Below are 14,707 nucleotides of genomic sequence, written 5' to 3' on the forward strand. Positions count from 1 at the left end.
GGAGGAGATATCCTTATGGGATCTTTGCTTCCCTCTAAGTAACCCCTTCAGGGACCCTTGAACCTCTGCGTGGACTATGGATTTTAGATTGGATGCGAAATCCAGAGAACTTTCTGATATGGTCTTATTATTGCAGTTCGAGCAAAGCTGTTTTTGCCAATCTATGGGAAGGGAAATTTGGCATAGGGCACAAATCCTGTGCTTTCGCTTGGCGCTACTCTTCTTAGGTTCCTACAGAAGGAAGCACATAAGAGATTTCCCATTACTAAAAAGGTGACATTCACAAAGATCAGTCACCCCTGAAGTCACAAATGGGTACCGGATTCGGAGGCTGTAGCGGAACATGCGATGATTCCTTTCTGAATGGTTGAGAGGTGTTCGATACCTTGCTCCTGCGGCTGCCACTACGATTGCTCGAGCGGCTGTCCATGTGAGAGGCGTCAGTCTGCCTCGTCCTTTGCTGATGTGGGGGGGGGGGTTAGCTGCTGCTCCTGACTGTCCTGGTGAGCCATGGTTACACAGACTCACTGAAGCGTGAGCAGCGCTTCCTGGATAGCTCCCCCCCTAAAATAGGGCCAATCAGAACCTCCTCGGGTTCAAGGGCCCTTCCCAGGCCGAGGCTCCAAACAAAAAAAAACAGCCCGGGAGCGCTTTACAGGGCGCCACCATCTTGGATTGGGCTCCGCCCCCTGACATCACTCAGCACGCCTCTCCCAGCGTGTCCCACGCCGTGATGTCAGGCGCGTCACACCCGGAAGTTGCCGCTCCGGAATGCGGCCGACTGAGGCGGCAGGGGGTGGGCGGCGCAGCGGTCTGCGGGAAGCCGGAGCCTGCCTCACCGCGTGTGCCCGCTCGGACGCAGGCCCCAAAGGAGCTGCGGACGGCGCTTCTGGAGGCTGGAACCCGGTGTACAGGCCAGGGCCCGTTCTTCCACAATGGAACAGACACAGGTAAGTTTTCTTCTTTCCAGACAGATTCCCATCAAGGACTGGAAACCAACTGAAGCGAGGGAGAGGTACTACCCTTTTATTTCAGACGGTTTCCTGTCCTTGATGGGGCGGATCCCTCTCTCAAGGTGTGCTGTCAAGGTGTGCTGTCATGGGTGAGGGAAAAAATAGCGCTGTCATAAACAAATTTTGAAGACCTTAAAACATATTGTAGCGTTTTATTTGAATAAATATTTTAAATAAATTGAGGAGGAACTTGGACTTGGTTTTATTTGGAGATACAATGAAAGTTGATAACCAGTGATGGGCGAACAGGAACAGTAAATGTTCGGGGTCCAAACCAAACACCTAGTGTCCTTTCACGGACCCTGTACACAGACTTCTTCAGGAAGTCCATTTTAGTGTTCCGGTTTGGCATCCCAAACATCGGCTGTTTCCCACGCTGTCATCTGTGTGACAGCATGAGAAACACTGGTTCTGATCGACGGTCAGAGCGCTGCGGTTCCCACGCTGTCATACAGATAGCAGCTGTGACCGGTGGTGAAAAGGTTACCACCGGTCACATGTGTCGGCTGACGAGAGTACTACTCTCATCATCCTACGCCTGGTCTCGCTGATAGCAACAAGAGCAGGCAAGCCTGATGAGAGTATTCATCAGCCGGCGTCTGTGCTAAAAATATTTAAAAAAAATATATGACAGTGATAATGCCTTTTGTTTCTTGGAGCATTAGAGGCCTGACAAAAACTGTTAACACAACATTGGGTTTGTTTTGTACTTTGCCAACAGATTTTAGATTTTTTTTTATTAACAATTATATTTGCAAAGTTTGTTATTTTACAGTTGAAGGAAGTTAAAAAAATGTGCAAACTGTACATATTAGTGTCTAGCAAATCTTCTGAAATATGAATTAGTCAATTCGAGTGAATTTGGTAAAGAAATTTGATTGGCAACAAAGTTATTCAGCGCGTATCAAATGTTTCTTATTATGTCCTATGGTATTTCCAGTTTCCAAAGTATATTAAACATAGGGTGTTAAAAAACAAACAAAAAAACCTTACTTCTCAACTATGCCATCGCTGCAATTAGCTATTTGGTCCTACTCACAGTTCCTAATTTTTTCTACTCTTCCAGCATCTTTTCACCAAGTAGGCTTCTGTATCATGATGCAGCCTAGTTTAAAAGTGTCTGCATCATTGCTAGCTAGAAGTAGGGGTGAGTAGTACTCCCTATTGAAGGTGTACTTCCACAGAAATATAGCAAGTGCCACAGGAGCAAAGCAGGGTGCTCCAGCTTTGACTCCTGTCTATGTAGTCAGTTCCAACTTAGGAAGACGAGCGCACTTACATCAGAGTGTCATTTTTAGAGTGAAGGTGAAGATTTTCACCCCAAAGGGTTGCATATAGGCTTCTTCTTCTGGATGAAGAGTGCATCTGCCAGCAAGGCATAGAATACTACATTTGTGATAGAGGCATACCATAAATTTCTAGCCTTTATCTAAGGGGGTTACCAAGCAGGGTAATAACTCGATTGGAACCCTGTAAAAAATTGACTTTTATTATATATACAGTACTTTCTTTTGAAATGTCATAAAAAAATGCTAAGGAATATTTGCTTTCATTACCCACAGAAAAGAATGAATTTCCTCACTCTTTGGATATCTTCAAGAGAGCAACCCAAGTAAATAAAGGTAAGATTAATAAAAAAATAGAGTTTGTTAATTTTCTAACAGTTTTAAAGTTCCCTTCAACGTGTTATCTTATTATTGAATATGAGATTTGTCTTCTTGATGATGCAAAGCAATATTTTTAAATTGAAATTATTTATAAAAACACACCCCTATGTGTATGTTACATACTTGATATGGCACCTCCTGAAGTTCTTATGTTTCGGTCTCTGAGTATTCACTTGAGGTGAGACTCGGTCATCGGACATCAGCAACAAGGAACCCACCACCTGGTTGCCCACACTTAATTATTACTGGAAACGTATGCACTTGATCGTTGTCTGCATGAGACTACGTTACCTCCTTTTCTACTGAGAGACAACTTACGGTACTTACTTACCAGCATCTTGGTTGATAAGAAGGAGATGTTTAAGTCCTGTCCTTCTGGGTCCTCCATGAATGCCCCAAACTGGAGAGGAGCATCCACTATGGGCAAGATTGACTTGTATCACAACCATGTTGAAATTTGCTGGAAATTTGCAATAATCCCGGCAAATTCTACTGAGTTAAGGTCTTCACTCACTTAGTGGAGGACTTTAACCTTTTACTGTCCCGGCTTTTGTTGTTGGACCATAATCATGATATAAAGCTTCTACCGCTGTTGGCACTTGTTCTGCTCGTTCAGAAAATTACAGCTCAACAAGTCTAGAAAAATTATAGTCTGAAAAATGAATGGCTGAAAAAACAAAGCAGTAAACAATGTGCAGCTATATAAGATCCCAATGGATCCATGTTACTGCATAAATTACCTAATATACAGACCGACCATCATAATATAATGCTGAGGGGTCTCTGCCTTGCAGAGAAAAAAGACGGTCACAACTGTCTATTGAAAATATAACAAAAATATACCTTTATTAATAATTCATAGACCACATCAAAAAATAACTTCATATATTTACACAAGCAGTCCATAGTGTAGGGACATAATGCTGGGGACCAAAATTAAAATATACAGTGTATAAAAACATGTGACACAGCGGCAGCAAATAGCTAGCCTATTCCACAATGTATATAGAATTGAGAGACTAGTGCCAATGGATATCTGAATTCATATTGTAAATATCCCACAATGCATGGATATAATACTTGACCTGTTGTCATTAACTCTCACATATAGATAAAATTCTGACATCCAGGGTACTCACAAGTTTCCAAAACCTTTATCAAGGTTTTACCGAAACGTGCGTCGGGGTGATACATACAGCGGAGCTCTAGCGGCCAGTGACTATCCAGGTAATGAATACAGGAATACATTGCATTTAATTAGCGGCACATGTTTCAAATATAGACATATATCACATATAGATAAAATTCTGACATCCAGGGTACTCACAAGTTTCCAAAACCTTTATCAAGGTTTTACCGAAACGTGCGTCGGGGTGATACATACAGCGGAGCTCTAGCGGCCAGTGACTATCCAGGTAATGAATACAGGAATACATTGCATTTAATTAGCGGCACATGTTTCAAATATAGACATATATCACATATAGATAAAATTCTGACATCCAGGGTACTCATAAGTTTCCAATTAAATGTACAAATATTTGAAACATGCCGCTAATTAAATGCAATGTATTCCTGTATTCACTGAGAGAGGGCAGATTAAAGAGGGTGAAGAGGCTAAGGAGGTAGAAAAACCCTGCAGAGGGATGAAACCAGAGTTGCACCCCCGAATATTTCAGCCTAACTCTGCTCCCATAGGCAAGAAGGGGGTTTACGTGGCATACGAGGGACATGGTTGACCCAATCTAAATTAAAGATTATGGCAACTTTCTCGTTATTGTCTGTGACATTTACCCTTTGGCTTATAAGGTTATTATCTTGTTTGTTAATGGTTAAAATTGCAAAATGCTAGTAGAAAAAGCAACTTTGTAATTTCCTTGTAATTATAAATCCTTCCAAAACACAGTGCTTATTCATTTTATTGAATAGAGATGCGTAGAGAACAAGCCATCACTGTAGTCTAGTAGTCAAAGACAAACATAAGCAGTACCTACAAGCTCTTTTCCATAGAGCTTGTAAGCACTTCTTTGAAGTTTGCTTCTAATCTGGCCAGCTTCAGTGCAAGAACACAAAGGCAAAGTTACCAGTCCGAACTATCAATCAAACAGGAATACGCCATGCCCCAACAAAGTAGGAAGTCTGGGAAGTGGTATGCCTCTGCAGAAGATTAGGCAACCTCTTTAAGAGTGTAAAATATGTAACAGTCTTTATTAAAATAATATTAATCAATGAATATTGGCATGTCCTTTATTGTTCGTAGGAAAGAATGAATCGGAGGACATCTTCAGCAAAATTATTCAAGGAAATAAAGGTACACTATGACATTATACAAAATTTACATGGTAGATATGTCTCAAAAATATATTTTTTTCCCTTTATTTTTGAAAATGTGCTTCATATTTCAATATTGATATGTATCAGTGACAGATTGTCGTAACCTTTTATTTATGGCACTTTTAGGCAGCAACCTTTCATTGCATGAAGGTGACATCCTCCTACCAAAAGGCCGAAGTGCTATTTCTTGCTCTTCGTGCTTATGGCCTAAGTCTTCTCTTGGAACGGTCAACGTGCCGTATGTCCTCTCATCTATCTACAGTAAGTATTTTTATTTTTTTCTGCCATAATCTACATTGTATATGTAAATTGTTCTTGAGCTCAAGCCAAAATAAATTCCCCCAATATGTATTTTTCCATGGAATTAATTTCTGGAAGAGAGTGAATGCTACCTATTAAGGACATAACTGAAACACAACAATATTTATTTACAGTATGTGTTGTAGGAAAGCAGGAGGTACAGTTCTGGATGGGAGGTATGTGTCACCAAGGTGTCTAGCCTTGGTGATGTGAGTCCTGAAGGTGAAGGCTCCAGAAATAGTAGGTTACTAAGAGGGGCTGTAAGGTGGCGGTGTTCACACCGTGCAGTGACCCAAGCAAGTCCAACATAAGCAGCTTTTATTCAGCACCCATGGGTAAAACAAAGTAGTCCGGTTCGCAGCCGGGTTAACATAAGTCCATAACAACGGTTGCCGTTCAGAACCTGATGGGTGCAGAGCCTTCCCAGGTGTGGGTTCAGCTACACACAGGCCCACCGAGCTTTCTTGCTATGTTCCTAGCAGGTTCCAACACTGAACAACACTAATCCTTAGTGCAGGGTTTTTAAAGGGCCTGTGGCAAGAGCCACTGGAAAACCCGGGTTGGAGGGAGGAGGCCGCCCCACTGCCTTCCTGTAGCCTCCTCCAAGAAATGAAAGCCCTGCCGGGTTTTACTTAATCTGCCTTAGCCAGATAGCCTGACCAGGTCATTGCTTACCTTCATTCCTGCATTGCAGCCGCAGTTGTGTCTGTGACTGCAATGCACGCCAATAGGTTTAATAGGTTCCTGTACACATTCTGGGGGATATATAACATCTCTCATATAAGATCCCAGTCTCTGCCTCACAGGACCATATTTTGGGTCCGGGTTTTAGGAGCGTCCAGAAGAGCTTGGGTGGGAATGGTCGCTCCCATACCTCCAGTCTGGGTTTTGCGGGTTTTAATTAAGGCAGCTGAGCTGTCTCAGAGTGGGCTGTGTGTGAGAAGAGGAAAAGACTGTAGTGCTTGTTAGTCTCTGCCAGAGACTGAGAGAGCTGTACTGTTATCTGAGCGGATGATCCCCTATTTGCTGCATGAACTGTTTTGTGCATTTTGTTATACCTTTATGCTGAAAATAACCTGTTTTCTGGTGCGTCCTCTGAAGTTTATGATAGCAATAAACATTGAATTTTTGGACAAAAAGCTATTGCTTGTTTGTGCTCTATTGGCTACCAAAGAATCCCTACAGTGTGTAAACTGATCTGAAGTAGCTTTTTGATTATTTTTTTTGCCATGCAAAGGAACATCCTCAAACTGGAAACCACATGTGAGAGAGAAATCCACTCATCTCTCATAAATAATAAGTGGTCGGCCAACTATGCCACACGACCAAAGTGAGGCATGCAGCATATCCTCAATATCCTCTGGATATCGGCTGCGTAATCCAAGTTTTAGAAATTCACATAATTATATAATCATAACTCTTATCATGTATCTAAAGTGTTAAATACTTACATGGTCACGTACGCAAAACCTAAAGACGTTCACGATCCAGTGCCCCCCAATACACATTATTTATGGTAGTGTAAAGAGTTATTCCAGATTTTTTTTAAATATCAATAATAAAAAATGTTACCTATTCACTGAATAAGTGATCATTATTAGATGGTGGGAGTCCCATGACTGCCCTGGTTTTTGCTGGCTTCAAGACCACGATCAAGAAAAGTCTAAGTAATTTGCCAGTTGGACATGCTCCCTTACAAAACCAATTGAGCACAGCTTTTGTCTATCTTTATTAAGTAGTAAGCAGATGAGAACAGGTGACTTAGCTCTTCCATTCTGCCAACTGGCATGGTCCAAATGATTGGACCTACCTATAAGTTTATTGTCCCTTGGAGCCTACAAGTATCCACCATGTAGCGATTGTTTTCTACTTTCTTCACGCTTTCTTCGGCCAGTTACAGACTATTTTTGATCTTGTTTCCAGTTACAGACTATTTTTGATCTTGTTTCCAGTTACAGACTATTTTTGATCTTGTTTCCAGTTACAGACTATTTTTGATCTTGTTTCCATACAGACACTGATCAACTACAGTTGTTTAAAACAGCGATGCAGGAATTTGAAACTCTGACCTGTATTCGCTTCATTCCAAGGACAACAGAAGCAGATTATGCTAGCATTTTGTCTTCAAGCGGGTACGTTTTTACATTTAATACTATTTCAGAATTTTTGCATACTCAAGCCCTATTCTTTGCTTCTTATGTTAAGTGCTCAGATTCCTGAAAGAAAAATTGTTTTCAGAGAAAGATAGAAAGATTTTTATATGTGTAAAAGATTTTTTACATATATAGGAGAATTAATTATTAGGTCATTAGTGAATCAACCCATAAATAATGTTATGATCAGCAACATGTACTAAGGAAAGATAGGGGAAAGCTGTCCCTACAGTAAGACTAAGCTGAATCCCTACGAAGTAGCGGGCTGCCTGTTCCTAGCGAACAGACCCGCCTTAGTCCTCGGCTAGTCTGAACGAAGACCTATAGCATTAAGGGAGGGGTCCCTAAAAGAACTAAGGACTGGGACAAAAATGGGACACCTCCTAAACAGAGAACACAAAAAGACAAACTGACAAAAAGGTACTTGAGGTCCCAGAAGGGCCAAGCGAACTGACAGAGAAAGGCCCCGAAGCACCTGGCTAGAGAAACAGTCAAACACTGAAGTCCAGCACAGCCAAAAGGGCAGAGCTGGAATATAAAGGCAGATGGTAACGTGACCGCAAAACACAAGATGGAAAAAACAAACAGGAGGGTTCTAACAAATAATGGATGCTAATAGTAAGTTTTGAGCTTAAAAGTTACCTTCAAATAGGGTTTTCCACTTGCATTAAGTCTTGCACCAAGTGGAAGACCATTTGACACCATGATGGCCAATTCAATCTTGTTTAGACCCATTTATTTAATTGTGTTAAAGGGTTTATCCGCTCATTATTTCCTTATTTTCTAAGACCGGTCCTAACATGGTGTAAAAGAAAACAAGTTTATTCATGTACAATTTTCCCGCAACTTCTCACCTGCTATATCTTTGCCGATCCTCGAGCTTCCATTTCTGGCATGTAACCGGTGCATCCAATAACTAGCCACAGGGGTGACTATACTTTTTAAAGAGGATCTTTTACTAAATTTTTCATGTCTAAGTGGACCCAAGATGAAAAAGTGGCTGCAGTTAAGAAAAATACATTTTATTTTCCTTCTTAATTTCATAAATAAAAGTATTGGCACAAAAGGAGTTCACTTTTTTTTGTAAGTCAAAGTGGGTGTTATCGGAGAGAAAATAATAAAGGGAGAATAAGTACAAGCCCTTAGTGAAAACTATTTAATCATACCCACTTTTTTACAAAAGCTAACTCATTAGGTGCCAAAAATTTGATTGCTAATATCTCTGCAACGGAAAGGCGAAATAAAAACTGCAAAGCAAAATGTATATAGCTCAGCAGCACTGTTACATCATGTGACCAATTCAACGTGAAAAATTTGGTGAAAGGTCCTCTTAATTTCATGCTAAGGTCTGTTTTAGTCACAAAAGGGGTTGAACAACCACTTTAGGTTGCATACTTAAAGCCCAAAAGGTGCCAAGTCAAGCTTGAAGGGTACTGTTCTCAAGGAGACCATGTGTAGATCTAAATTCTGATTTCTATCTACGCCCTAATTGTTGAGAATAGAATAGTGAATATGTGACTGCATATACAGGAGATGTGGATGGTGATTTGGACAGTGACTCCTACATTTGACAGTTGAATTAACCAGTAAAGCGACAAAGTTAACATTTCGCCTTAACTCCTCCAGTTGTGCATCCTACATTGGAAAACTTGGAGGTCCGCAACAGGTGTCTTTATCAGTGGATACCTGCATGCTAAGAGGCATCATACAACATGAGTTATCCCATGTTATTGGATTTGTGCATGAACATTCGCGAAGTGACCGTGACAACTTTGTTACCATTGTAACCAAAAATATTGCAACAGGTATTGTGATTTTTTTGAAAATAAATGTCATTTACATGTAACTCTAATCATGAATTGGCCAATAAATTTGTTCCCCGGTGATGAGTTAGTTAATGGTGGAAGAAATAAAATTAATTTGTCCAACATAAGCTTCAAATAAATATAAACTTTAGTGCATCTTGAACAAGAATTAGCAGGTGCTTTCATTACTTGTATTCAGAGGTGTGTGAATTCATTTATTTTGAATATTTTTATTCTCCCAATAAAACCCCTTTGAATGTAAGTTGCAATATTACTTGATCCTTGTCTCCATCCCTCGGCTGGTGCTTTAATTACTGATGCACTGAAAACTAAAAGTAACCACCGAAAATTGGTAATCTGAACATACGTTCAAAAAAAAGGATCTGAACATAGTCACTGGCTGTGGTATTCCAGATATGTATGTTTTATAACTTGCTTGCCTCGCACTAGTTATCCAACATCAGTCACTGGCTGTGGTATTCCAGATATGTATGTTTTGTAACTTGCTTGCCTCGCACTAGTTATCCAACATCAGTCACTGGCTGTGGTATTCCAGATATGTATATTTTGTAACTTGCTTGCCTCGCACTAGTAATCCAACATGAGTCACTGGCTGTGGTATTCCAGATATGTATGTTTTGTAACTTGCTTGCCTCGCACTAGTTAGCCAAGATACATAGTTTAAAAATAATACATGATCCACTTTGTTGGTCCATCATAAAATGTGAGTAGGGTGTAGCTTTACACAAATAATAATACAATTTTTTCCTCGCTCAACTTAATTTTTCATTTTTTATTACGTGTTTCAAAGTATCTTTTTATCTTTTGCAGGGAATTTAGTCAACTTTGATAAGTATATCACTAACAATTTGGGTCTGGAGTATGACTATGGCTCAGTGATGCACTATCCAAGGTAATAACCTACATCTTTTGCATAGTAAAAAAAAATAAGTACACCCTCTTTTAAGTATAATTTCTTTTTTATAAGTAACATTCGTGTGGTCTGTTCCAATTTGTGTCAGCATATAGCCGCAGAGACCAATAACAAACTAAAAAAGTAAAGCAACATTCAGAAAACATGAAAAAATAATTACACCCTTCCGATTTACATAAATATCAAAAAAGTACATAGTAGTTAAGTGTTATGAATCAAACGATAAGATTATTTAATGGAGTGCAGCATTAAAAGATACATTTTGGCTCAATGGTACAAAGAGACTGATAACTGAATTGTGAATCAATGGTTTGTACATACACTATACATACATTTCATCAAATCCTCCTCTGAGGGTATCAAGCAGCAGTTAGTGCATAAACCTCACTTGGGGGTGAATGAAAAAAACAGCAAAAAAGGCCATAAATAATCAATAATATAAAGTTTATTACATCATAAATAACAAACAATAATATACAAGATACTATACAAGACTAGTGTTGAGCCACACCCGTAGTGTTCGAGTTCGGTTCGGTTCGTCGAACACCCGTGTGTTCGCCGAACTGTTCGTCGAACACCTTCGAACACCATTAAAACCAATGGCAGGCAAACAAAAACACATAGAAACACATAGAAAACACATTCAAAGGTGTCCAAAAGCTGACAAACTGCTCTGAAGACACAACTAACACATGGAAAAGTGACAAGTACATATAGTCATGCGAAAAGAAAAGAGGTGGAGGAGTAAAAGGAGGGGGAGACACAGATATAGGCATGTCATGCCCTTCTAAAATCCAAAAAGTAAGAAGCAGACACGGCCAGTCCGTTCCTGCCCGTGCCACCTCCGTGTCGCCGGGTTTGTGCCAGAGCCGCGGTGGACCCTGACGGCCAGCCCCCTCTCCCAATACTGGTGCCTGTCCGCTGGTGGGTCGAGCCCCCCCTGCGGTGGGGGGGGGAGTAACATCTGCAGAAGAAAGACCATCTTCCAGCCAAACTAACATGTCTACTTCTTTTCGTGGACAATGTGATACGATCCCTTTGTTACGGACACGCCCATCGCTACAAATTCCAGATGAGGCACAAAAACAGCAGGTGCTTCAACGGATATCAAGTGCTCCTTCAAGTGGGCTCTCCTCCACCTCAATTTCAACATCACAAATACTCCAGTCCTCAGAGGCGTCACCCCAATCGCACTTGCTTCTTCACAGCTCCCAAGTCTCCAGCTGCCCGTCTGAGTATGGGGTAACACAGATAGTTGAGTCTGTATAGCCTGGGAAACGGAGGTCTGCTCCAGAGCTTCTGTTAATCCAGATGAGGAAATGATCTGCACTGATGCCCAGAATCTTTATAAGTCGGATCCAGGACCAGATGAAGAAGGTTCTGAGCATAATGTAGACCCTCGTTGCCAAACTGTAACTCCTGTTGGTGGAGACAATGATGAAGACGATGATGAGACTCAAATACCTGATTCGAGCGACAACTTGACTTTTCGGTCAGGGCAGGAAGAGGTTGGCTTTGAGGACGACGGGTGTGATAACACACAGGGTGATGATGACAAGGTTGGAGATCCCACTTACTGTCAACCCACAGTCAGCCAGTTGATGAGGTCACCCGGGCCTTTGCCTGGCCTTGTCGCGGTGGTCGGCTCCCTGGCCCGTACCCTGGGGTCACTCTTTAAAAGGGTGGATAATTGTTAATTTTATAAGAGTTCGTGACGCCACCTGTGGTATCTGGTGAGAAGCACCAGCGCTGCAGCAGTCCACTGAGGCCCGTGATAAGGCAGCTCGATGGTATAGCTCCCCACAGGTGGAGCTAGGTCTCAGGGCAGCGTATGCAGGGGGAATGCAGGACAGGCGAGACCCAGCTGGGTCAGAGCAAGAACGGGAATGGACACGGTAGTCACTTCAGTACCTTTTACTGGAGGAAATTCAGGCACATCCCAGAGCACTGTAGGGTGAAGGGTGCATATCAGGATCCTCCCCAATGAGCGGTTGTAGGGCCTCCTGTTTCTTGCCTCTGCGTAGCAAGTTTCTGACCTGCCTGGAGCTAGGCCTAACTTTGTCTCTGCCCTGCGCTGGCTGACCTTGTGGTAGGGCCTTGTCTTGGAGTTCACGCTCCCAGTATGCGGGGCCTAAGCGTCTCCTGGCTCTGTTACGTATCAGCACCTTAGCGATCCTGGGACTTGTAGTTCTCCAGGGATTCCGGTTATGCCTTACTGGGTCATAGAGATCCCAGTAAGCTCGGATCCGGTGTCCGGTAAATGCTTCGGGGTGAGCTGGTTAAGCTCCCCCGCCCCTTATGTACTAACTTGCCACTCGCCTTCGGCCTACTCGGGCCCTCACTAGGCTATACACACTAACGGCAGCTTGCCGCGCTTCACCGATCTTATGGCGCCGGCACACCTTAAGCTCTATTTGGGCTCCCTGAATCTAGCTAGCAGGAGCCTCGTGCTCCACTGCTGAACTATTAACTGAGTTCTCTAGACTAGACTGAGCTCCACTGCAGACTGACCTCTCTTAGGCTTCTCTACTGCAGGAACTCTTCAGAGGAACTGAACTGCCTAGCTCTACCTTCCCTATTTATATCCCTAACGGGCTCCCTCTGCTGGTCTGAGGTGGAAGGTGGAGATGTGTGAATGTTTATGGGGGCCTCTTGTGGAGGATTCCATCAATACACTCTTCTAGGATCTGTGATACCCAGCGCAGCGGGGCATCACAGATGCTATTGACGACGAGGTTAGGTTGCGGCTTCCAGGACAGAGACGGAGTACTGGAAGCAAGTCAACAACTGCATCCTCAACCACAACTCTGCCTCTGACCACAAGTCGTAGTGGCCCTTCAGGTCACATGGGCTCTAAGCCTTGCATAGCCTGGGCATTTATTCAGATCGATAAAGATGACCCAAAAAATCCATAGTTTGAGTACTTCATGCATGTACCGTCACATGGATATGAAGCATAAGTTGCAGTGGGAAGCTCACTGTGCTACAATGCGGCCTAGCAGGCTGGGCCAACCACCGTCTGCCCCATCTTGTGCATCCGCGGCCTCTTCATCCTCTGTGACTGGGGGGACAGCAGTCACACATGTTTTTGGACGCAGACCTGCCACCTCTTTACCTGCAACAGCCAGTGTGATTGGCAGGTCGTCAGTTCATTGGGAAGTGGAAACAGCTGCTGGTGTTGAGCGCTCTCTGACATCGAGAGCACCACCTTTGGATCAAGGCAACCTAACATGTCCGCCTGCATCTTCCTCACAGACTGGCAGTTTGCCGGGGACACCCTACTCAACCCCGTCAATGCACAACAGGCAGCCGTCGGTCCCTCAGATGTGGAAAAGTAAAAGACCATTTCCTCCTAGCCATGAGAAAGCTAAGAGGTTGAATTTCACTATCTGCAAGCTGTTGGCTACAGAAATGCTGCCTTTCCGCCTGGAGGACACAGTGGATTTTCGAGACCTTATGTCCATCGCAGTGCCCCAGTACCAGATACCCAGTCGGCACTACTTCTCAAAGAAAGGTGTGCCTGCGCTCCACCAGCATGTCGCACACAACATCACCTCTTCTTTGAGAAACTCTGTGTGTGACAGGGTGCATTTCACCAAAGACACTTGGACGAGTAGGCATGGACAGGGGCGTTACATGTCGCTGACTGGGCACTGGGTAACTATGGTGACAGCAGGACAAGGGGCTGCTGTCCAAGTCTTACCGTCCCCACGAGTTTTGCATCAATCCTCTTTATCTCGAAGTTCCTCCACTGCTTCTGCCTCCTCAACCTCCTCTCGGTCCTCCACCTGCACCCAAAGCCTGTCTGGTAATGCCACCTGCTTTCTAACTGCGCAGAAGGAATCCTGCACACCTCCTTACTATGCTGGCAGCAGGGCTCAACGGCATCAGTGTTTACTTTGAAATGTCTGGGAAATGTGAGTCACACAGCTGAGGACTTGTGGTCAGCTCTGGAGACCCAGTTTCATGAATAGTTGTCTCTACTGGACCTGCAACCAGGGAAGGCCGTGTGCGACAATGCTGCAAACCTGGGTGCGGCCCTTCGCCGGGGCAATATCACACACGTGCCTTGTATGGCTCACGTGTTGAACCTGGTTGTCCATAAATTTTTAGCCCACTATCCCGGACTAGATGGCCTTCTGCAGAGGGCACGGTCGCTGTGTGCTCACTTCCGCCGTTCGCATCCCGCAGCTCAACGACTTACATTTCTACAGAAGTCATTGGGCCTGCCAGTTCACCGGCTGAAATGCGATGTGCCGACACGGTGGAATTCAACTCTGCACATGTTGCAGCGACTGTGGCAGCACCGACAAGCCCTGGTGCAATACGTTCTGACGTATAGCCTGGGCCAACGAGATCCAGAGGTGGGGCAAATCACGCTGCAGTAGTGGTCTCAGATCAGGGACCTATGAAGTTGACGCGCCCCCTGGGCCGTGGGGTACCCTGAGCCGGGCCGGTAGACGCTGGGGGTTGTAGTCACTGTGGCGGTGACCCGGTCCGT

At 43.5% G+C, this 14,707-nt stretch overlaps 1 protein-coding gene across 1 annotated transcript in view; it reads left to right on the forward strand.

The window, feature by feature from the left end:
* The first annotated feature begins 733 nt into the window (after window positions 1–733).
* The window catches only part of LOC141152664 (embryonic protein UVS.2-like), an 83,625-nt gene continuing 69,651 nt past the window's right edge, over window positions 734–14,707 (forward strand). The window contains exons 1-7 of the mRNA XM_073637221.1: window positions 734–950; window positions 2,576–2,635; window positions 4,941–4,991; window positions 5,141–5,275; window positions 7,329–7,446; window positions 9,094–9,272; window positions 10,104–10,185. Coding sequence (XP_073493322.1) covers window positions 734–950; window positions 2,576–2,635; window positions 4,941–4,991; window positions 5,141–5,275; window positions 7,329–7,446; window positions 9,094–9,272; window positions 10,104–10,185 — 842 coding nt within the window. The remainder of the gene's footprint in view (window positions 951–2,575; window positions 2,636–4,940; window positions 4,992–5,140; window positions 5,276–7,328; window positions 7,447–9,093; window positions 9,273–10,103; window positions 10,186–14,707) is intronic.

This window comes from Phyllobates terribilis, unplaced genomic scaffold (genome assembly GCF_046119375.1).
Source record: "Phyllobates terribilis strain yellow unplaced genomic scaffold, ASM4611937v1 Scaffold_6__1_contigs__length_29720123, whole genome shotgun sequence".
NCBI classification, from domain to species: Eukaryota; Metazoa; Chordata; class Amphibia; order Anura; family Dendrobatidae; genus Phyllobates; species Phyllobates terribilis.